The 23,802-nt window shown below is 43.8% G+C and overlaps 2 protein-coding genes across 9 annotated transcripts in view; one reads left to right on the top strand and one right to left on the bottom strand.

Moving 5' to 3' along the window:
* The first annotated feature begins 1,196 nt into the window (after nucleotides 1-1,196).
* abi2b (abl-interactor 2b) lies at nucleotides 1,197-18,370 on the top strand. Of its 7 annotated transcripts, XM_076303344.1 has the most exons (11): nucleotides 1,197-1,335; nucleotides 4,886-5,053; nucleotides 5,459-5,635; nucleotides 6,656-6,756; nucleotides 8,191-8,337; nucleotides 9,533-9,654; nucleotides 10,186-10,434; nucleotides 13,109-13,297; nucleotides 14,647-14,736; nucleotides 16,064-16,249; nucleotides 17,102-18,370. In XM_076303344.1, the coding sequence occupies exons 1-11, from the start codon at nucleotides 1,219-1,221 to the stop codon at nucleotides 17,275-17,277; spliced, it is 1,722 nt and encodes a 573-aa protein (XP_076159459.1). In that variant the 5' UTR covers nucleotides 1,197-1,218; the 3' UTR covers nucleotides 17,278-18,370. The 7 variants fall into 7 exon arrangements, with proteins under 7 accessions (XP_076159459.1, XP_076159453.1, XP_076159454.1 ...); XM_076303338.1 differs by lacking the exon at nucleotides 10,186-10,434; XM_076303339.1 differs by lacking the exon at nucleotides 10,186-10,434 and having other exon boundaries at nucleotides 9,536-9,654.
* Nucleotides 18,371-20,406: 2,036 nt separating this feature from the next.
* Nucleotides 20,407-23,802, bottom strand: part of itm2ba (integral membrane protein 2Ba) — a 12,174-nt gene continuing 8,778 nt past the window's right edge. For both annotated transcript variants that reach the window (XM_076303346.1, XM_076303345.1), the window contains 3 exons: nucleotides 23,491-23,601; nucleotides 22,926-23,076; nucleotides 20,407-21,593 (listed from right to left, as the gene is read on the bottom strand). In XM_076303346.1, the coding sequence (XP_076159461.1) occupies nucleotides 21,505-21,593; nucleotides 22,926-23,076; nucleotides 23,491-23,601 (351 nt within the window). In that variant the 3' untranslated portion in view covers nucleotides 20,407-21,504. The remainder of the gene's footprint in view (nucleotides 21,594-22,925; nucleotides 23,077-23,490; nucleotides 23,602-23,802) is intronic.

Consider the following 23,802-nt stretch of genomic DNA (forward strand, 5'->3'; position numbering starts at 1 on the left):
CCCTGCTATAGACTATACTACTCAAACGGCACCGAAAATCAAAAAATCCAGTGGAAACTAGATGGCAGAAGTGTGTAGGCCAATCTGCCCAGCAGCTTTTTCTACTTTGTCACCTACAGAGTTTGACAGGTACGATCTTTCAAAACGCCATGTTATTTCCCATAGACAATCCACGCCCGGAAGTTGGATGGATACGGAAGTTAGGAGGCGGGATATATTCTGGAGAGGTCTATCAAGGATCTTTGACTGCCACTAGTGATAGACCCACGAAAATGGCCTGGTTTTGACCTGACGTGCATGCGTCACTGATTCGACCCAAAGCGGCAAGTTATGATAAAATGTCCAGATAAAATGTCCAGATTGTGCATTTTCATGAGTTTCACGATCGTCATATATTTAATTTCTATTAATCACAGAGTTCCCAAAATCACATATAAGGTGTGTTAGAGTGTCTAGTTTCGTAATTAAAAAAAAAAAAAAAAAAAAGCTAAAAACGTAATATTACGTTTTTGGCACTCAACGCATGGGAAGGCACTCAATGAGTTAATGGCATAGGATATTTAAAGAATGAATGATTAAAGGAGTTAACTGTGAACCTATTGTCCAGAACACATGGGATGGAGCGCCCCTGGACTTTCACCTCAACTTCTGGGCATCCATCCAGTAGCCTAATGCAGGCTTTAAGGGTATCTCTGGGTCCCTTCCTTGACAACCAGCCCAACTGAGGAGGTCAAAAATCCTGGGCTGCTCCCCGAGATCTCGGGGCACTGTCTCTGAATGTGTCCCTGATTGGTACCAAAATAATCTACTAGGCTTCTGCTTTCAAAAGAGGTCAAGCACTTGAATATAAGTCAAAGTATGTGGAAACAGGGCCATTGTTAGTAGGCAGTGTGCAATTTCGAGCAAAAACCCAAAATGGGGGGTGGGGGGTGGTAAGTGTAATGATTTAGGCATAGGCTACTGTAGCCTAGTGTTCCTGTGTTCTTTCTGTATTTTGTGATTGTATTTGGCAAAGATATGAGAGATGAGTGTGTGTGTGTGTTTCAATAGCCAATGACAGACCTGGTAAATGACATCAAGGTAAAATGATGTCAGTGTTGTTTTTGAAAAAGGATAGTCGAGAGGACTTTTGTTTTGAAGAGTCTGCCATATTGAAAAATTCTTCGGGTTTTCTGGCTTCAGTCAGTCAAGCTAACATCTAGCTGGTAAGATGTGAAGATGGCGGAGCTTCAAATGCTATTGGAAGAGGAGATTCCGGCTGGACGAGGCGCTTTACTTGACAGTTATGCCAATCTAGAAAGAGTCGCAGAATACTGTGAGAGCAATTATATACAGGTATGGATAAGATTTGTGATCCTAAATGTACGCGCAGTGCTGAAAGGCATGGCTGTGAACGGAAAGACGTCCAGCCTTCATTAGCTTGCTAAGTTACCTAGCTAGCTGGCTAACGTTTTGCTCATTGGTGTCCTTTGCTATTGACTACTGCCCATTGCCCTCAACAGATGTATCCAACGTTAACCTCATGGGTATAATCTTAGCAGTATATCATAGAAGACGCGTTAATGATCTCATTTAGATACAGTGCTGGACGTAAGCACGAGTAACTTAACGATGTTTAGCGGGGTAGCCATCTTGGGTAGAAGCTAATGGTTGGCAGTCATTGGTGTAACGTTATGGTTAGGTAGCTTGCTAGCTGACAAGCTAGGAAACACATGATAATGGTAATCTAATGGCTAGCTAGTTCGCTAGCCAGAACAGTTGCTAGCTGGCAATAAATGCAATGGAAGCAGTTCCCAGTATGCCAGTTCCCAGTTTTAAGATAGCGTTAGTTGTCATTGTCCAACTCATAAGTTTTATAATAAACATTGCAATCAAATAGTCTGCCTTGATTAGATTATTAGACAACAAACTGTAACGTTTACGACATGGCGAGAAAAGTTCACCGTGTTAGGCTCGCACAGTCACCATTCACCAAGTGGCTAGGAAGAACAGCAACAAATCTTGTCAATAAAGTAGATGAATGTTCCGATAGATTTTTCTGATAAACGTAAACATTTCAGTTGCGACTGGAGCAGGACATATAACTGGTTGTTTGTGTGTGTGGTAAACGTGCAAGTAATTGGTGTTTCTGATGGTGTGATGGTCGTAGATGACATTACTAACGATATCACCAATCATTCGCTCGTCTATCCAGTAAGCCAATGTTACTTGAACGTTAATTGTAGAAACAAAAAACTATTTGTGACATCGGTGATCATAGCCGTTTGGCGCTAGAGGCTGAGCCTGCTCAAGTCAGATAAGCAGTTATTTTGCTGCAGTTATTGAGATTACGGCCCGCAGAAAAACAAACAAACACACGAACGCTGCGAGGGATATCCATCAGATTTATATTTAGTTTGGTGTCATGGGAAGCATTTGTTTCTATTTTGCTGGGCTTAACTCAAATTTGTTAAATAACAATTACCTGTATTCTACACTACACTCCTTGCTGTCAACATTAGATGTGCCGCAGATTTGCTACATGTTGAACTCAATGCGTCCAATGGTCATCAAACGTTGAGGGCACTGTTTCCTCTGGGGTAGAGAGCCCCAGACGTGTAGCTAGAGCCATTAAACTGGTTTGTGGTAGTGTGACCCCAAGGGCTTGTTCGAAGGCTCTAGCTACACGACAGCTTTACTAAGCCCGGCACTTGTAGGTCATTGGGCAACAAATCACAGCCGCTAAATGTCGCTCATCCCCTCTGGCTCAGATGGAGCGCGAGGTAAAGATGACGCGATCTAGCAGCACCTGGACATTTTTGAAGTGGATTTTTTTGTAAACGTGATCACTGTGGAATTCCGTAGCTATTGTTAATTGTCCTTGGCCCCGTTTTTCCATCAGGTGTATGTTGGTTGGATTATTTTTAGAGGTCACACCCTTCTGCGTGTGTCCGCTGCTTGATTTTCTCTTGCGGAGTGGAAGAGCGGTTCTCCGCTGCTGCTTCGTTTCACTTGGGTGGGTTGTGTGAGTAGGTGGGAGAGCAACATTAAGCTCATCATTAGCAGGGACATAGACTCGCTCTCTGAAAGGAACCACTCTGTTTTCCCTTTTGATGTTGTACCACAGGCAGTATCTGTCCTTTGTTGGAATGTATGAGTTATGGAGTGAATTTAGCATATTGAAAAGCACACAGCCTACTATACAGATCAGTACTGACAGAGTGACCATTATTCAGGTATAATTACAAACGGCATGTATAATCAAACATGGTTGATGGCTAAATGTGGGTGTCTGTTCTAGCAGAATCGACTGGTTGAAAACTATGTTAGTCATAGTTTTCATTATGTCAGGTTGTTGGTAGGATACCAAGTTAACTTAAGCACAACTTAATTTGAAACAAACTGAAGGTTTTCTTCTCTCTTCCGACTTTAGATTATGTTTCTGTCTAAGCGATCTGTCTTGCGTTGGACAAGTGATGTGGCCTCTGTGGCGTTGCCGGTCTGTTGTTATGGCTGCCAGTGCATTGACTGTCTGTCTGGCTGTACGGTGTTGTTGTGTGTTTTTGGGCTGACAGTGGAGAGCTGTGCCCTGGTTCCCTGAATGGGACATGCTCCGCTTGAGCGTGCAGTGCCATGCTCTCCCTCTATGGGACCCTGACCTGGTTCAAGCACTCGCAACGCTGACTGCAGAAACAGAAGTGTTGACGGGCTACATTCAGAGAATGCTGAATGTTTGGCGGGGTGCGTGTGTGTGCGCGAACACATACCACTGAAACCACATACTTGGAGAGAAGTGTCATAAACTTCATTCAGCAGAGTCTTGGAAATGGCAAGATTGTTGAGTAGGCCATGGCCGCGCAATGAATGTGGTGTTTCTTGATTCAGGCATTGGCTTGCATGTTGTAGGAGGGTACCTGTGGGGTAACGTATGCAGTTTCCTAGCTGATTACCAACAGTATGGACATGTACTGCTTCATATTTTTTCATATTTTGTTTTTGTTTATCTCTCTGGGTTGAATCTGGTTAGCATGTGGAATGATGTGTCCTTAAAGTGATGCAAGAAGCAAGTCGTGCATACTTAATACTCGTGCGTGTGCGTGCGTGCATGCGTACAAGTGCATGCGTGCGTGTGTGCAGACTGAGAATGGTCTGACGAACCCTCAGACCTGAAGCCAAAAGCCTCTGATGTGACTAATGTGTCATCTTTGTGTCATCTAATGTGTCAGCTGGAATTCTATAAATGTGACTCCAACCCCTCCTCTAGGACCTGCCAGGGGCATAGTGTCACAACAAAACTGTGTATGTAAACCCTTATACAGTGGGCAATGTTTTGGTTTAATTTTATGTAAAAACCTGTGGGTTACATGACCAAAGTTGAGTATTTTATTTGTCTCCATGTTCCTTCGAGTGGATTGTGTGTGTTGGCTTTTGCAAGGCTTTTATCCCCCACCCTCCAAACTGCCCTGTGAATGTCTTCACACTCACTCACACGTACCACATTTATTTTACGGCTCTCTCCGATGTGATGGTGTTGCCACGGCAACCATGACAGGTGGTGATTGATGGTTGCGGGCAGCCAATGGCGCATGCCTGGGATGTGTTGTGCTGCGCTGTCATTGGGCTTGCAGGAGACTCAGTCTCAGTGTCCTGATCCGCTCCCATGCTCCTCAGGAAATTATTTCTTTTTTTGAGGGGGTGAGGGGGGTGTTGAGGTAGGGTGTATATGTGTCATGCTGTTGTTATCTCTGCATCTGCACGCAGCCTCAGTTAGTCAACCCATAACTCCTTCTCTTTCCCTTCCCCTGTCCCATCTCCCTATCTCCCTCTTTTTCACCACTATTTCTCTCTATCTCTTTCTCTCTCTCTCTCTCTCTCTTGTTCTTTCCCTCTCTCTCTCTCTCTCTAGTCCCCTGATAAACACAGGGCTTTGGAGGAGACCAAGAGCTACACCACCCAGTCCTTGGCCAGCGTCGCCTACCTGATCAACACACTCGCAAACAATGTGCTCCAGATGCTCGACATCCAGGCGTCCCAGCTGCGCCGCATGGAGTCCTCCATCAACCACATCTCACAGGTTACACACAAACACGCGCACACACATGGCTCAATATAATCTGTCAATACCACACACAAACATAGCACAATGGAGGTCTCCATCATCCACATCTCAGAGGTACTCACATACATACATACATACATACATACATACATGAATACAGACATATACACACACACACACACAGGCGCATTAGACTTTAATGTGCATGCTTGCACCATTCCATAGGATTCCATTGTATAGTCGTCTGTGGCTAGTTACAGCATTCTCAACACTGAACCAATTTTGTTTTTGTCCCTACTAAAAATGTGGATCCAAAAAGATTTAAAAAAAATACAGCCCAGGTTGAAAAAGTTCTCCTTTAAGCCTGCCGAGAGTTTGTGTGTTTAGCCTACACCTCATATGTCCCTTTTTCCCCCCTAGACGGTGGACATCCACAAGGAGAAGGTGGCCCGCCGGGAGATCGGCATCCTCACGACAAACAAAAACACCTCCCGCACACACAAGATCATTGCACCAGCCAATCCCGAGAGGCCCGTACGCTACATCCGCAAGCCCATTGACTATGGCGTGCTGGATGACGTGGGCCATGGCGTGAAGGTAGACCATGGGAGTGCGGGAAGACACTTAGCATGTGGAGGGTGTTAGTCAGACAGCAGCTCGGAGACCCTAAACCTTTGCATGTGCTTGTCCTCAATGCACTGTGTCAGTAGTACCTATGCAATAAATCTAATGGCTGTATTTAGTTTTCTTTTGATGCACTGTTTAGGCCCTTTTCTTGAAGGACTGTACCTAATTGATTGACCTAAAGAGCACCGAGTTCTTTTTCTCAGCTTAAGGAGGATATATATATATATATATATATATGGACTAATGTCCTTGCAGTAACCAGAGATTTTGTAGGATTAAAGTATCATATTGTCGAGACATACAATAAAGATGTCACTCTCTTTAATAATGTTAATATTGAGGGCTGTGAATTGAAAGAAAAACTCCATATGAATATCTCTAAAATAGCAGCTCCAAGATTGAGATGAATTAATCCTATAGATTTTTAATTTCTTCTCTATAAAAACTCCCGAATATACTGTGTAAATGTAGGCTATGCTTTGCTAGTAGTTTGCACCTTTCTAGTGACCTGTTTGCCTGTGCGCTCTCTCTCTCTCCCTCCCTCTCTCCCTCTCCTCTTTCCCCCTCTCTCCTCTTTCCCTTTCTAAGAGTAACACACTGAAATACTTTGCCAAAGTGCCATTTGCCGTACTAACAGAATGATTCTCTTCTCTCTTTATCCCTGTCTCTTACTTGGCTCTTGTATGGTCTTAGTGGTTGCTAAGGTTTAAGGTAAGGACTTGTTCCAAGGCCCCCTTCCTCTCCTTGGCTTGGTGTGTAGTCGTGTTGTTTGTGTTTGTCCTTTCATCCACCAAAGTGTCTTAAAGGACAATATTTCATCTCCTCTTCCATCAGACAGTAATAGATAGATCTCTGTATAGATCTAGTTTTAAAAAGTGCCAGAGCTGGAACAGTTTTTGTTTTCCATGAGTGAATGTGTAAAAGTGTGGTGTTATGTAGGAGGTATGACCTCTTGACCTTTAACTTTTGAACCCCTCGTCCATATTACAGGTCAATGCCCAGAACATGAAGGCAGGCGGGACGATCCCGCGCACTGCAGCACCGACCCAGAAGCCCCCAAGCCCCCCTGGACCAGGGAAGGGCACTCTTGGGTATGTGGGCTGGAGGATCGTGCGTGCGTGCGTGCGTGCGTGCGTGCGTGTGTGTGTGCGCGTGTGAAATCTGTCCAGGAGGTTTTCAACAGGTTTTGCATCTTTCTAAGAAACTAATTTGGACCTGATACTTAGGGAAAAACAATTTAGCATTTTGTAAATGTATTGGGTTTGTACCGTTGTAACATTGAGGCCTAATTCAGATGTAATAGTTTTTTCCCCCTTAAAATGAAGCTTGTTAGAATTGCCCTGTCCTGACCTGAGTTTGATCAGTGGGGAGAGGACAAACACTGACCTTCAGATGACCTCTCTCCCTCTGTGTGTAGAGGAAGAAAGGTCTCACTCAGGAGATATGCATATGTTTTTACAGTGCTTCAAAACATCCATGTTTTATTCATGACCATCTCCACAGCAAAAGACAGAAGGCTTACTTCCTCATTATTTGTGTGTGTGTGTGTGTGTTTAGACGCGAGACCACAGTGTTGCAATATTGGAATCTTTTATGACCTAGCAGTTTTCTTTGGTACTTGATGGGTTTGGCCATTACAGTTATGTGTGTGTGTGGCTGCTCTGCTTTCTAAGGCTAGAACTCTGGCATTGACAAATCACACTCACTGCTCTTCAATTCCAGCATTTTGGGCACTCATTGCGAGTGTGAAATGTTTGTCTGGTCAGGGCCTTTGTGTTCTGTTGCGTTACTTGTGGTGTTTGTGTGTGTGTGTGTTTGCCTCAGGTGTGTCAGTGTTGATTGTGGGCACTCATTGTGAGTGTGAAATGTTTGTCTGGTCAGGGCCTTTGTGTTCTGTTATGTTACTTGTAGTGTATGTGTGTTTGTGTGTGTGTGTGTTTGCCTCAGGTGTGTCAGTGTTGATTTCGTGTACCCCCTCACCCCTCCAACCCTTCCCCTCATCATTGCCCTAGCAACACAGCTGTCATTCATCACCGCGGTGCAACAGAAATCGTGAACGGCAGCATCATTGCTTTCTAATGGACCCCCCGCCCCTCCCTTGTACACCTAAAGCTCCACAGCGCCATTATAACTCCCACTATGACATTCAGCCTTTGAACTGACACCTAGTAGAGCTCAGAATTTGCACTGTTACTTTTGCAGACGAGTGAATTAGCCAGCATGAAATGACCATTTACATCATCCACAGGCAGCCTGAACTAATTCTCTGACGAATAGCTGAAGTAGCTAAACATCAAACAAGCCTTTTTTTTTTTTTTATCACACACTGCAAATCACAGTGTGGTGTTTTGAACTGACCACTGATTAGAAAAGAGGGACCAGTTTGCTGTTGGGCCGCTGCAAGGGAACTGGGTCCCAGACAAAGCTGGTGTTTGAGATTTCAACCCCAATCCCATCCTTTCCTCCTCCTACCCCCAACCCCCCAACCCCCCGTCCCCTTTCTTACCCCCGACCCCCCTCGGCAGGCGACACTCCCCCTACCGGACGCTCGAGCCGGTGCGTCCTCCCGTTATCCCTAACGACTACGTGCCGAGCCCGACACGAAACACTGCCCCGGCCCTGCAGAGCCCGGCACGCACCGCATCTGTTAATCAGAGGACCCGCACTTACAGGTACCCCCTCACACACACCCTCTTACACACACACACACACACAGAGACAGACAGACTTGCACACACACATACAGGTACCCCCTCACACATACAGGTACCCCCTCACACATACATCATGCCAGAAGAAACATATACATAGGTGTGCATTCAAACGCTCTCCACACATGTACAAACATACGCACAGAAAGAGGTACACAAAGTTTGGCTTATTCATCGGAATAGACAGAATGACACATGTACTACACACACATAAACACATGTAGACTATAATGGACAGGTCTGCAGAGAAATGTGGCCTAATTGACAGCATTGGTCCTTCAAATAAGACCACAATCCAAAATACGTAGGCAAATAAGGCAAGAAATGGTTGACAGAAATCAATATCAACATTTCAGAGCTGCCCAGCGTGTAACAACACGTGAACCCCAAGACAACTATTAATCAAATATTTAGAGTTCCCTATGTGTAAATGAAGTCTCACACACACACACACACACACTATATATATATATATATATATATATATATACCCACTCTGGGTGCATTCAACTCTGACGCCTGTTGGTTAGCAGTGGCTTGGAGGCTTGGTCCCCCCCCTCTACCCATTCTTCTTTCCCCATCCCTTGTTCCGTCTCTTTCTCTTTCCTCTTCTGGATTCTGTCTAAGTGTGTCTGTCTATGTGCTGTCTGTCCTTGTCCTCTCTGTTAGCAGAAGGAACAGTCACTCACCATCTTTTTCTTTTTTACTTTCTCTCTATTCTCCCCCTCTCTTTCTCTCTCTTTTTTCTTTCTTTCTCTTGCTTGCCTATTCTCTTGCGCTCTCGCTCTTTCTCTGGTGCTCTAGTTCCTTAGTAACTTAGCGTTTTTTTTTCTTTCTTTTTTTCTTTTATTCTCCTGCACTTCCAGCTGCTTCATTTGCATCTAGCGATCTTGCGAGGTCGCTCTTTCATTATGATCCATTCTAAGGGGAAAAATCTCTGAAGGACCTGTTACAGGCTTACACTAAAAACTGAGTGAATTCTATTCTGTGTGACATGGGTTTTTTGCAGTTAATGGGATGATGTTTGTGTGTTATCAAATGGTATGGGTGGGGGTATGTGGGTGCAGAGAGAGTGTGTGTGTGTGTGTGTGTTTGTGTGTCGTGTGTGTGTGTGTGTGAGCGCCTTCAGCCTGTGCTAAACCTGAGTGTGTATTAGCAGTGGCAGCAGCGGCGGCAGCCACCCCAGCAGTCGCAGCAGCAGCCGGGAGAACAGCGGCAGCGGAAGCGTGGGCGTACCCATCGCCGTGCCAACCCCAGCCCCTCCCACAGCCTTCCCAGGTAAGGTCTCCACCTGCTGGCACTACGTCCCTGCACAGAAACACCCAGCTCTAGGGCCACTAACCCACACCCTAACCCCCTCTTCAGCCTGATCTGTTGCCCTGTATGCCATCCAGATCTCGTAAAAAGCCTAATGTGACCTTTCACCTCTGACCCTACCCTATGTTTCTCCATCTGTTAACCCTGTTGCTTGACCTTTAGCAGTAGGATGACCTAGATGGTCGGACATGTAACAATGTCTCTTAATCTCTTTCTGCTTCTCTTTCCTCTGATCTTGCTCTTTATCTTCTGTGTGGTTTATCTCTCTCTGTCCCTCTTTATCACACTTTCCCCCCCCATCTTTCTTTCTCTCTCTCTCTCTCTCTCTCTCTCTCTCTCTCTCTCTCTCTCTCTCTCTCTCCCTCTTCCCTCTCGCTCTCTTTCTTTCTCTTGCTCTTTCCTTCTCTCTCTCTCTCTCTCTCTCTCATTTTTCTGTTTCTTTTCTCCTCTACTGTGTGCTCTCTTTCTCTGTTGGTTGGCTACTCAATGCAGGTACCGCTCCTGCTCCTCCTAACCCTCCAAAGCCTCCTTCCTCTTCCTCTTCCTCCTCTGCCTCCTCCACCCCTGCTCCCGCCCCGGCACCTGCACCTGCACCCCCTGCCCCCCCACCCCCCCCCACTCCTGAGCCCACCCCTTCCCTGCCCGCAGAGGGCCCACCCCCTGAAATCCCCCCTCCCCCTCAGCTGCCCCCCTCAGCTCTCACGGCCACCAGCTCTGCTGCCCTTAGCACCCCCGCACAAGGTGAGTCCCCCCACACCGGTACCGCAACCCACCCCATCTTACCTCACCGAACCAAACATCATCCCCTCTTCACCCACCACCACCACCTTCAACCCAGCCACTCATCCATCCTGGTTTCATTCTTGCACTCTTTTCTCTCTCTCTTTCTGTCTGAGTATATCTCTTTTGTTGTGTGTGTTTTTCTTTCTCACTCTCTCATCCATCATGCTTGTGGTGTAACACTCATACTCCCTCTTTCACTGTCTTATTTCCCCTCCTCTATGTCCATTGCCCTTCCTGCATGACTGTCCCTCATCTCTTGATTGTGTGTGTTTGTTTTGTTTGTTTGTGTGTGTGTGTTTTGTTTTGTTTGTTTGTCTGGTGCCTCTTTTCCCTCGGCTCTCATTCCCTCAGCCCTGGTCAGGGTCCTTCAACATTTAGTTCTCGTAAAAATTATATCCACATATTGCAAAACCCTACAAGAACATACATCATCTCATATCACAGTTTGCCTTTTTTTCCCAACTAATACTGGAATTAGTTGGAAGAAGTCTGTCTTTCATTTATTGTACCTCGTTGTGTGCTTAAGCTTGTTGGCATTATTTATTTAGTTCATAGTATTTGTACTTTCAGCTGTTAATGCTTGCTGCTTTCTCACCAAATATCTGACCTGGCTTAAAGTGGCACATTGAGCATGGCACCATTTTTGTAAAACTCGTTCTTTGAGACTACCAGGGGATTTGGACTTCCTCTCAGTGAATTATTCAGTGAAACATTCACAATTTTATGTCCTCTGCTCCCTAGTCAACCACATACATGCATAGCCCTTTTGTTTCATACTGACGATGAACTGATGAACTGATCTATACAGATAAGTGTCCTGGACGAACCCGGCAGATCAGCTAATCAGTAAATCAGATGAAGTGAACTCAGCGTTTGCACGCATCTACACATACACACACACACACGTACGTGTTGCTTTGTGGTTGAGTAATGATTAGTCTCATGGAGCCAGATGTATACTTTTTTTTCTCTGCAGGAGGCAAGAGAGGAGTAAAATATATTTTACATTGGGCACTTAGCACAGTGTCTGGAGATGACTTCTGTAGCAAAAGCCAGTGCATACAAAGCTAACTTTAAACTTTTAACTCCCTAAACATGCCCAAGTGCTGTTTAGTATGTGAACCCACATTGAATCTTCTAAGAGACATTGTTTGAGGTGTGTTGTTTTAAAGTGTTTCAAATGCACAGAACATGCCAGTTTTCATAAACATCTAGATAAAAACGGTAATATCTCCACATGTTGTAACGCATGTATTACAATACACATTAGCCATGTTTACATGGACACCTTTAATCTGATTAGAAACGGAATAACGGCTCGGAATAAAAATTCTCATATAAACACCTCAATCGAAATAAAAATGCCTGATCCGATCAGAATTTTAATCGGAATGAAAGAGGTGGTGTATTCTGTTCCTATTCCGATTGAACAGCCATGTATAGTCAGAGCCGGACAGTAACGGAGTACATTTACTTGAGTACAGTACTTGAGTACAATTTTGAGGGATCTGTACTTTACTCGAGTATCATTTTTGGGGAGTACTCATGACTTTACTCAAGTACATTTGAGAGGCAAATATTGTACTCTTTAGTCCACTACATTTCTATCCATAACCGTGAGTACCCGTTACTTCTTCTAAAAAAAAGGAAAAAAGAAAAATCTCGGAAACCCTCAATTTGTTGTTTCCCTCTCAAATATGATTGGATTGTGCAGGCACCACTGATTGGGACAGCCTATCAGCAATCACCTTCAGCTTTCCGCCAAAGTCAACTCCATGGTCAGATTTAGATAAGAGATGAAACCATGGACGAAACAATGGATGAAGACGCAGCAGGTCCATCCCGGGAATGTGCCAACCTGTGGCCACACCTCGCCAGACTATTTCAATTTTCTGAACAAGTTAATGATAGTTTTAGCTTCAAGTGTTTCAATTACAAAATAGTATTTTGTATTTGAAATACGTATTTTAAATACATGTATTAGAAATACTGCCCATCCCTGGCAACATGGTAAAAAGATGAAAATGACTTGATTTTACTTTCAATTCCTTTTACATTCTCCAAGGTATTAACATTCAAATTTTTCATAACTCCATGTAGGTTGTTTCTGTAAATGTAAGCACTGTGGCAGTAGTAATGCAATATTTAGAAAATGTAGGCTACTCTTGTACTCTTGATACTCAAGTACTTTTAAAAACAAGTACTTCAGTACTTTTACTTAAGTAGACATCTGACTGTTGTACTTTTACTTGTACTTGAGTAAAATTTAACAACTTTTACTCAAGTAATGAAGCTGTGTACTCTGTCCGCCTCTGTGTATAGTCGGATTACCTGCTGTATCTTCTCAACGAAAAGTTGGTTATTCCGATCAAAGATTCTAAAGCACTTGAGAGCACCTGATCGGAATAGAACGTACCCCGTGTAAACAGACATTTTTCAATAGGAATAGTTTAATCGGAATGACAAAAAAACTGTCCATGTAAACGTGGCTATTGTAATATTATGTTACGTGTATTACGTGTAAGTGTTATTTGTTGTGATATTCCTCTGGCTTTGTGTGTCTAGGTTGTATGATTTCAACGCCATGCCTGTACTTCCTCTCACTGTCATCCCTCTGCTGTTCATCTCCAAGGTAACGGCCCTCAGTTCTACAGCATGAACCGACCAATGACACGGCAGACCACACCTAATGTGGGCGGGTCTCTTCCCTACCGCCGCCCCCCATCGGTGACTGGCCAGCCGAACCTTCCCCAGAATCAGAATCCCACCCCGGCCCAGAGCCAGAACCAACTTAATGGAGGACCACATTACCAGAACCAAGGTACAGACCCACTTCAGTGCCACTCAGTGGGGCTTCAAGTCCATCTCAGAACTACTTCCTTAAAGATGGACTCCAGCAGTTTATTGCACCCGTATACAGTTCTTGTTTGTTCCTCTGGAGTATAAGTATAGAAAATAAGAAAATATCATGAAAAAGTCCCCTCATGGTCATGAAAAAGGTTTAATTGGAACTTTACATCTTCTTCCTTATTTTGAAAATTGGGATCTATCTGGCCTGGCCCCCATTCCACACACTGTTCACTTGCTTCAAACGGCTGCTACAGCAGACATGTTTGCACGATTGTCTTGTATCTTCACGAAGAATTGTCCCACCCCCAAGCCCTTGGGATTGGTTCAGTGCCCTTATAGACCTCTGAAGTTCGCCTACAAAAAAGAACCAAAAAGGCCATCTTTGCCTATATAAGGAGATCCAGTTAATTGAAGCTAACTAGCTATGGCAAGTTGCATTGCAAGTTAGCTGTGGGGTAGAAAAAAAAGTGTGCTTCATGTACCGGGGATCACAGTATCCACTCGAAGGCAGAGGACAAAGTGTGTTCAGGAAAACGTCTGCATTTCAGACTTTTTCATCCCCGCGAGAGTTTAACAGGTGCGATAATTTAAAATCCCCATGTTATTTTCCCATAGGAAAAATTGCCAGATACCAGATGTCAAAGATGGCAGCTTTTTTGTAGGCGAACTTCAGAGGTCTATTATGGTCATAAAGAACTGCAGTTTGAATTTGCATACTGAAACTGTGATTGGTCGACCGTAGATCCAATGCAGAAATCCTCAGCCATAATGTTGAGTGCAAATTTTGCTTTTTATATGTCTCGTAAAACATAGCCGACATCATATGGACATGTTGACAAGGTTAAAACTAGATTTTCACTGGAGGGGATCTTTAAGCATAAGCATTAGTAGTTTAGCATTTTCATGCAGATTGAAGTGATTTTGAGTTGTTTCTAGATGCTTTGTGAGCATCACAAGAGTCCTCTCTGTGATGAGGCTTTTTGCTTCAGACCTAATGCCGTGCCTTTCTCTCTGCGTTTTTTTTTCTTCTTTGCTTTCCCATCATCATATTTCACCTGCCATGTTTGCTTCCACGTCCTTTTCTCTCATATCTCTTCCCTTCCTCCTGCTGTCCTCTTCCTTTTGGTTCCTTTTTCTGTCCTCTTGTCTCTCTCCTCCCCCTCTCTCTTCCTGCGCTCTCTCTCTCCCTCTCTCTCTCTCTCTCTCTCTCTCTTCCTGCGCTCTCTCTCTCCCTCTCTCTCTCTCTCTCTCTCTCTTCCTGCGCTCTCTCTCTCTCCCTCTCTGCACTCATTTCTCCGGGGCCTGGGGGGGGGTCATCAGGTCCAGCAGTGGCTCCCCCTCCCCCCTCGATTCTGCAGATCACTCCTCAGCTTCCGCTGATGGGCTTTGCCGCCAGGGTGCAGGAGACCAGTAAGTGTCTTCCCCACTTGCCCCTCTCCTAGTCCGTGCGCCGACACAACTCGTTTGTGTGTGTGTGTGTGTGTGTGTGTGTGTGTGTGTGTGTGTGTGTGTGTGTGTGTGTGTGTGTGTGTGTGTGTGTGTGTGTGTGTGTGTGTGTGTGTGTGTGTGTGTGAGAGAGAGTGCGAGTGAGTGTGTGTGTGAACATGTCCGTCAGTATATTATATGTATGTTGTCTTGTTTGTTTGTAGGCAACTTGCATGCATTTTCATGTCATGGTATGTCCTCATCATTGCTGTTTTGTTCATTAGAAATGTTGGTGTGTGTGTGTCTTTTTATGTTTGTAGATAACCTGCATGCACCATTGCTGCATGCTTTCTTCATAACAGATTATTGTTTCAAATAGATACCCCCCCCCCCCCCCCAGCATGTGGTAGGACAAATTGTTTATTTGTCAGGCCATTGTGGTGTTGTCTCCTCACTACAGCATAAAAAGCACAATTCCATGTTTGCTTTTCACCTTGCATGGCCCTCTGCCCTGGGGGAGTTTCTGCCTAAACACAGTGTGCAGCAACACTCTCGGCAGGAGAGGGCAGCTTCATTCACTTTTAATGAGGAGCTCAGCACAGTGCCCTCTACTGGTTGTGTGCAAACATCTGCCACCTAACACAAAGAGGGGAAGAGAACTGCTCAAAATAAATTGTTATATAAATAGACACATCTGTCTAGATAATGGAGAAAATGATTTGTAAATGTAGCCACAGTCCTTTCTGTGTTTCTGTGAAGAATGGCCTTCACGCTCAGCCTCAAAGATGCAAGGTGTAATAAGTTGGTTCTGAAAGTGGAGGAAGGACGATGCGTCTGCTGGGTGTGTAGGCAGCTTACAGAGCCCTCATGTGATGTGTGAACGGTGATGGAGTTGTGCTTCAGCTTCCATACTTCCTTAGTTCTTGGGATGAGTTGTTTTGGTGGTCTCCCTGCATGCCGAGGGGTTTCTCCTTAACCAGATGACCTTTTAACCTTCAGTGGTGATCTTTGATCAGGTGCCCCAATTGAATATTTTGTGTACATAACATGTGTATATGTATCAAAATATGCATGCATAATGTAGTGCACTGTGCAGCTTAAAAAAAAAAGCTGATTGTTGGTCTTCACTAAAGGGTACTAGTTTACCAGTTCTGTTGTGTGGTTGTATAATGACCTCTGCATAATTTAACAGAACTTGTATCCTTCCCTCTCTCCACGCGCACACACACACACACACACACACACACACACACACACACACACACACACCCCCACACACCTACACACCTCCCTCGATCCTCTCCTCCTGCAGTCTCGGACGCGCCGCCACCCCCACCCCCCGCCGACGAGCCGGTGTTTGAGGAGACCCCCCCTCCGCCACCCCCAGAGGACTACGAGGATGAGGAAGACGAGGAGGAAGAGTCTGCTGTGGTGGAGTACAGCGACCCCTACGCCGAGGAGGACCCGCCCTGGGCCCCGCGCAACTACCTGGAGAAAGGTGAGGGGGCGCCTGGCCTTCGGTGGTGATTGCTATGGTCTAGCTGTTAAGGATCTGGGCTTAAAAAAACCCAACGCACACCCAAACAGGTTCTGCACTGCAAAAACTGCTTATTTAATAAAATCTAACCAAGTGTTATTAATCTTATAGTAAGATCAATGATATCAATTAAGATCAAAAAATCTAGTTAATATTGTTTTCAGTATAAAGAGACTTACCTCCAACGACCCACATGCACTGAATTCAAGCCACAGTACAATTTATGTAGTTGCTGTGGGAGTATTTGCTCTGCCCAAGATTTGAGTAAGCTGTAATGACTCAGTCACCCAGTGCACCTTTATTGCAACTGTATTTTGTTGGCAATTGGAATCCACCCACAATGCCAAAGGCCACCCAGTCTATTAAAATAGTTTGTAATGAATTAACAGTACAAGGACAATTGCTGGAAACGCTCTTACACATTCTGAATCTGGAATGTGTCCATCCGTAACATAGAAATCATGGTCAGCTGAGTTGGTGAACTCTTATTGGAAATAATGTGCGTGTGTGTGTTCTTCTGTGAGCGATGTTGACACGGTACTCAGCAGAAATAGATTGTGTGTGTGTGATGTGGGTAGCACAGGATATTCTGCTTCCTGTTTTTCTCTCGTATTCTCAGATAACAGAGTTTTGCAACAGCGTTTTAGCGGGCTTAGTTTTGGCCCTCTCAGCTTGCTGTAGTTTTTGCCACCAGTGAGCCCAGACTGAATTGAGATTATTCTGCAATGACACTGCAGGATATTGACTTGTAATAATCTCTCACTCTCACTCTCTCTCTCTCTCTCTCTCTCTCTCTCTCTCTCTTTCGTCCAGTGGTGGCGATCTATGACTATTCGCGTGATAAGGAGGATGAGCTGTCCTTCCAGGAGGGCGCCATCATCTACGTCATTAAGAAGAATGACGACGGCTGGTACGAGGGGGTCATGAGTGGCACCACTGGCCTGTTCCCCGGCAACTACGTCGAGTCCATCATGCACTACGCTGACTGAGCCCCCGACACTCACACACCTCAAACAGCCCCCCCCCCCCCCCTCCACCCCAAAACACCTCCACCATGTCCATCTGCTGCCCACTGAGCCCCTACACACACACACACACACACACACACACACAGAGAGAGATAAACACTCCCTCTATCCTCCTTAATTCACATTGCTGCTCCCACCATACCATCTGCTGCTTTTCAACACACACACATACTCACACACACACTCTCAAAGTAGATACATGCAGATGCAGAAATTATTTACAAAACACCCACATAATTTCCTTCAATGATTCAGAACACACACACACACAGATATGTATGTACTCAGAGCTTTCCCATCCCAACCTTAAGTTTTGAGTGATGGATAACTGGAAGAGACCGTGGAGGAGTGGAAAGGGTGAAGAGAAGAGAGACTTGACTTGGAGAAAATGCTACAAACATGTTTTGCCTGAGGAACCATTTACCTGAAGTGAACTGTGAGATTTAGTTATTTCTCTATTTTTTTTTTTTCTTGTCTTAAACCGTGTACCCATGAAGTGAAGGGTGTATAGTAAAGACTGTGGTGTGTGTGCGTGTGCTTGGTGTGGTTGAATGCGTTTGGATATCAGTAGTTGAAAAAAAAAAAAAAAAATCCAGAATCTGATTGACCAAACCTACAGGTCATTAGGACTCTTTGGAGGACTTTTACTTTTTCCTCAGTTTGAACTCTTGTGTATTTCTTTCTATTTCCTCCTTTTTGAAATAAGCTTGTTTGCTTCCTTATTGCTTTGAGTCGGTGTGTGGATTTGCATGCTTTGTGAAGTGAGAAGTGTTGCTGTGAACTGAGGCCGAGGGAGAGAACACATAGAACTCGCTATCTTATACCTCCATCTTCTCCCTCCTAGCTCTCGACCCCCAACCCCCACACACACACACACACACACACACCTACCTTACATTTCTGTTCTCCTTATCCCCAAACAATTACACTTCGTACATGACTTACCTGAGAGTGCTCTGAAAGGAGAGAAAAGCATGAACACTAAGTGGTTGAACACTAAGATTTTGTCTTCAAGCTGCTCCTAAAAGCTTCTTTTTGGCTTGTGGCTACTCATTGGTTCCATACATTTGATCAAACTGACTTTCCATTATCCAGAAACAAACGCTAGCACAGCCATGGCTAAGCTTGTGAGACAGAAACAGACAGATATTTATTTTTCCATGTAGGGGTGGTGAGAGAGTATATTCTATATGTTTATTTTGAGGGAGAAGGGAAGATATACTAAGCTATATGAAATGTTTTCTTTTGATGTAGTAGGCTGGCGGGGGGGAAGTGGGTTATTGTTCAGGGCAGGGAGGGGTTGGGGTTTTGGCGGTGGGGTGGGTGATAACCAAAGGGTCCAACTATGTTTGGAGTGCAGTGTTATATGAGATGACCTTCAGAGACTCTATAAGCCTCTTCACTCTCAGTCTTGCCCATTTCTTTACAGTCTTAATGTTACACAATAAAGTTACTGATGGCCTCTTATATATACACACACACACACACTCGCTCACATTTAGGACAGAGAGATACGAGTCCCAGAAAGAGAGGAACATTAGTTGGTGCCATAGACATGTAAAGGTTTAAGGTTGGTTGGTGTGTGTATGTGGGTGGGTGAGTGAGTGCATGAGGTTCATTTTGCAATGCTAACCACCTTTATCTTTATCCAGAACCACTACAGCAAAAAGTTCACTCCGTTATTATTACCATTTTCTTTCTTTTTTGGCAACGTAAAGAACTACTTACGTGCTCTTGCCTATTTCAGAGTATCCTGTGTAAAGTGTTGATATTCAGAATTATATTGTATATGATATATTGTATTGAGCATCATGTGAAGGCCCAGCAGTGATTTCATGCCCCATATACCCCCTGCCCCCTCCAGTCCTTTACTTGTATCTGCAATAACGACAACACGAGGCACAATGGATCTGGTGGATCTGGACCGAAAGCACAAGTGGACTGGGGAGAAACGGCAGAAGTGGCCAGTCTGAGAATAGACTGGATCACACACTCAACAGGGAACCGGTCTTTAGAGTGGACCAGCCCACAAAGCAAGAGACTCATCACAAAACTGACCTTTAACCGATCATATTGTTTGTTCCACGAGTCAACTGTATGACAAAGTGCACAGGGGACTTTTCTATGAGGTACATTGATGTCTGTCTGTCAGACCGTCTGTTTGTATGTCTGTGTGCCTGCGTGTTTGATGTGAAATGGCTATTTCACTGAATATGTGTGTTAAGTTTACGTTTATCTTTTTTTTTTTTAAATGGAGAGTTTGTGGACTTGTGACTTGTGAGTCTTTGCATGTTGATTATCTTTGTGAGGTTTCTTTTTTTTTTTTTTTTTCCTCAGATTGGTGGGGACTTTTATTGGGCCTTCTTTTCTGGGCAGAACATGGCTCAATTTCTCCCCTTCCCCCCTTTGTCTCCTCACTTCCTGCCTGAATACTTAACTGTAAACAAAGGATTGACGTTAGGAAACATGATTGTGTTGCCTGTGTTGGTCATGCCCCCCACGAGATTTGAGGCGTTGGGAGAAAATACTCTTAGGACAAGACGAAAGACACACAATGTTTAGTTAAAATGGGGCCTTGGTTTTGCATTGCTGCCTTCATACCTTGAAATACAGTCTCCCTTAGCATCTTCCAGAACCTTATTACTAATGCCCTAGTTCCCATATAGTTTCAAAATCCCAGCAGAGGACGTGAAAGGAAGAGTGGTGTCAGAGGCATGGTGTGATGTTTGAGGACAGGGCTGGAAGTGAGCAAGAGCGAAAATCCCCAGTTTAGTTTAGACCCTTTTGAAGTGACCAGTTGGCCCCCTAGTGGCCCAAGCCCAAAACTACACACAGCCCTCCCCTGAGAGCACCAAGGCCCCATCCAAAGACAACCCCCCAACTTCTGTACTTGAGTCCAGGTGAATAAGGCTTGAGTTGAAGACCAGGACATGGGAATCAACTTAATCCAAGAGGAACAATGAAAAATAAAATCCGTTGGAAAAATAAATCTGACTCCAGCTTTTTTCCTCCCCTTCTTTTTATTCATGTGTTTTTACAGTAGTTAGAAAAAAATTACAGAATTTATCAGTAAGGACACATGCCAGAGGGTTCACTTTAAACATTGGTACTTTAATTGTGCCGTTAGTCTTATTCACACAGAGGTTATACTGTATGGTTAGTTTAACAGATTTTTCAGCTACCAGACCTCTATGATACAGGTATACCCTTAAGAGAAAATTCTCATCATTCATCTTATTACAAAACTGATTTTAAGATTTTTAACATTAAATATTGCCACAGTCTGATAATTGTTTACAAATGTGTTTCTACGTATAAATTTGATTTTAAATATCTTGACATGGGTTTTTTTAAGCTATTCTCAAACGTCCTCTATTAAGAGAACGTGTTCTTGTTAAGGAAATATACATAGAATTGTGCAGTGTATTAATTACATACAGCAGATAGAACTGTAAAAAAAGATTGCCCTAAACTACGTCATCTTGATAACAAGTGTCACTAGTACAAAAATCATTCTCTATGCAAGTATTTAATATGTTCATGAGTGGCTATATTTCATACACTTTCAATAAGCCAGTAATTTCTTCCAGTAAGTCATATGGTAAAGAGAGCTGTGAGGAAGCTTCACATTTTTTCTATCACAGGCCAAGCATTTATCTGATTACCCACCAAAAATACACTCATTAGGCCTGTTTTGAAGTTGTTACCTTTTTTTTTTTTTTTTTTTTTTAAATCTTTTGTCTTATTTTCATCCTCTCTTTCCACACCAGTGTAGCTTGGGGCAAAAACAAAAGCATTTCTTTACATTTTTAAAAACATCCATTAATCATGGACAGTATCTCACTTGAGAAAAGATTACTTTTTTTTTACATCAAAAATATCAGAAAACAACTTTTTGTCTTTCGCTTTGATATTGCTGAGATGGAAAAGAGGGAGACCAAGCGTCAATCTACAGTCGGGACACAACCACTCCTTGGCTCACCCTGGCTACTGGCTGCCGCCGCTTTTTTGCGGCACAGAAAATAATTGCAATAACAAAAACAATAACTCAGACCACCACCAGACAGGAAACAGGAACAGCTCTAAAGGAAATAGAGGGGCTAAAATATTGTAATTTTACTGCACTCGAGTGGAACTCAGCAGAAAAGTGGTTTCCGTTAGGCGGCAACGCCACCGTTCGTCTCTGCATTACAGGTTGCAGATCTCGGTCTCCACCACAAACTTGTTCTCGAAGTGGCGGATCTTGTGGCAGTCGAGCGCTTCGCGCTTCTGCATGCCTGTGGTTCATGACAGACACAGAAAACAGAAAATTCTCAGAAACATTTCGATGTCAGCGGTTTTGCTGTGCATAGTTCATGGCGGTTCAGGCAAGGTTATTATGGACCACATCAGCAATATGTATCAGAAAATAAACAAAAACCACACAGTGTAGCCATCTCGCACTACCAGACTCACCAACAGCTTCATACACCAAGCTGTTAGGATGCTGAACTCTCTCCCTCCTCTCCCCCCTCCACCCTCAGCTACATAACATCCTGGACATTGGACCCACAATGGCCGCCTGCACCACTCCACTTGCACACTTGTACACTTTGCAACTTGTTGCTGTTGTCCTGAAAACACAACACTTCTGCTGCTCTTACATAACTTGCACCACTATGCCACTTTATTTCTTACTTAGGTCAAACAGAACTACCTCAGCCTCTTATTGGCCTGACTTTGCACTAGTATTTTATTTTATTGACTGTCTATGCACAATTTCAACCAAATTTTGCTGCTCTTATTTTTTCATTATATGTGCCCTCTTATTTACTTATTTACTTACTTTTTTGTTTACTTGAATGTTATGTTTGTCTGTGGACTTAAAATTGGTAAAATATGTCTTGTCTCCACCGTGGGATAGTGAGAAACGTAATTTCGATCTCTTTGTATGTCTGGAACATGTGAAGAAATTGACAATAAAGCTGACTTTGACTTTGACTTTGACTTTGATATGAAAGACAAGCTTAAGCCAGATAGGTTTGTGCGAACCTAGATCTTAACAACATGCTTCCCCGTTACAGATGTTAGTTGAAAAGATCTCTAATAATAATGCATGCATTATGTAAAATAACCCCATCTTAACCATATCTATGAACAGCAACCAAGACATTTAAGTATAGTGAGAATCTACATATTCTTGCCAAGATCGATTCTTCTTTATGCTTGTGTGATCTTTAAAAGCAAAAATATTTTGTATAAATGGTTGGGGGAATAGTGAAAATATTAGCACCCAATGTCCTTGTAATTTTACATGCGTAAATTGTAACACTGTCTGTTATGCACTAGTCAGTGTTTCCCATACATTGAATTATTTGTGGCGGCCCACCACAATATCAACATTGACCACCACACAATGATTTTCCTGGTTGTACTAAATTGTGCTTAAATCTGGTTAGAATCATAACAGCGCTGCAGTAATTTGTTAAAAACTGTTGCATTCGAGTTAATTCTGCAAACCTTCCACCACAAATAGAATTCAATTCTGTGGGAAACACTGCTAGTTGTATTTCTTCCCCCTGGGTCAGACACATGTAAGATACAACCACAAATTGTGTGAGTGTACTCACCCATCACAGTATCTCTCCTCTGCAGCTTGTAGGTGTCCTTGCCCTGGCACAGGCTGTTGATGAAGTAGCCCAGGGTCTCCACGTTGTCCAGCTTGTCCGTCACGATCATCTGCTCGTGAATCAGGTAGGACTGGGGCAAGTAGGTGCCCGCCTGGAGAGGAAAAACAAAAACAAAAAATTAAACTAAGGGTAGGCCTCAGGTAGGCATAACCTGTCTGACTGAAGGTAACATTGAATGCGAGGTGTACACACGCACACACACACCTGTCCCCTCAGAATATCCCTGTTAACTTGTGACTTAACTTTGAGCACTACAGCGTGTTAGCAAGGAGGCTAAAACAGGTGCTCGCCATTTGGAAGTGAGATTTACACTTGTACCCGTGTCTGCCTGGTTCAAGGACACCATCAGGCACCATGGAGACATGCACACACAATGTTTTCACACTCATATTGATACATACAACAGATATACCACAGGCGTACACACACACACACACACACACACACACACAAACACACTTTCCTGAATGAAGTGAGATCTGCTGACCTGATGCTATGATATTACCTTAATATTGATAAGCAGCTCCAGGAAGTCTTTTGGTGGCATGACGATGGACGTGTTGAGAGGAATCACATAGCATTTGTTCAGGTTGAGGTCCAGATAGGCAGTCAGACGCTGAAGGAGTCCGAAAATATATTGCAAAACAGATTTAACAAGTCTCTAGGTATGAATATGGATCTATGGCCATAGAGTTACTGCAAAAATGATTTCACATAGTTAGAGGCCTTGGTTAGAAGCATATGAATGAGAAGTCATGCCCCAAAATTTTGAGTAGAATATAGGTAAACCTGAAATGGTGCCATGTCACCTTTCTAC

Source organism: Alosa pseudoharengus, unplaced genomic scaffold (genome assembly GCF_046254945.1).
Source record: "Alosa pseudoharengus isolate Yale_2024_CS ecotype anadromous, Long Island Sound unplaced genomic scaffold, YU_APseudo_1.1 YU_APseudo_1.1_scf_24, whole genome shotgun sequence".
NCBI lineage: Eukaryota > Metazoa > Chordata > Actinopteri > Clupeiformes > Clupeidae > Alosa > Alosa pseudoharengus.

What these genes read in the sequence shown, in the direction of transcription:
- abi2b (XM_076303344.1), top strand. Translation starts at nt 1,219, where the DNA reads ATGGCGGAGCTTCAAATGCTATTGGAAGAGGAGATTCCGGCTGGACGA. An exon ending in ACGTGGGCCATGGCGTGAAG is followed by an intron (nt 5,636 to 6,655) that starts GTAGACCATGGG and finishes TCCATATTACAG; the next exon opens with GTCAATGCCCAGAACATGAA. An exon ending in GCGCAACTACCTGGAGAAAG is followed by an intron (nt 16,250 to 17,101) that starts GTGAGGGGGCGC and finishes TCTTTCGTCCAG; the next exon opens with TGGTGGCGATCTATGACTAT.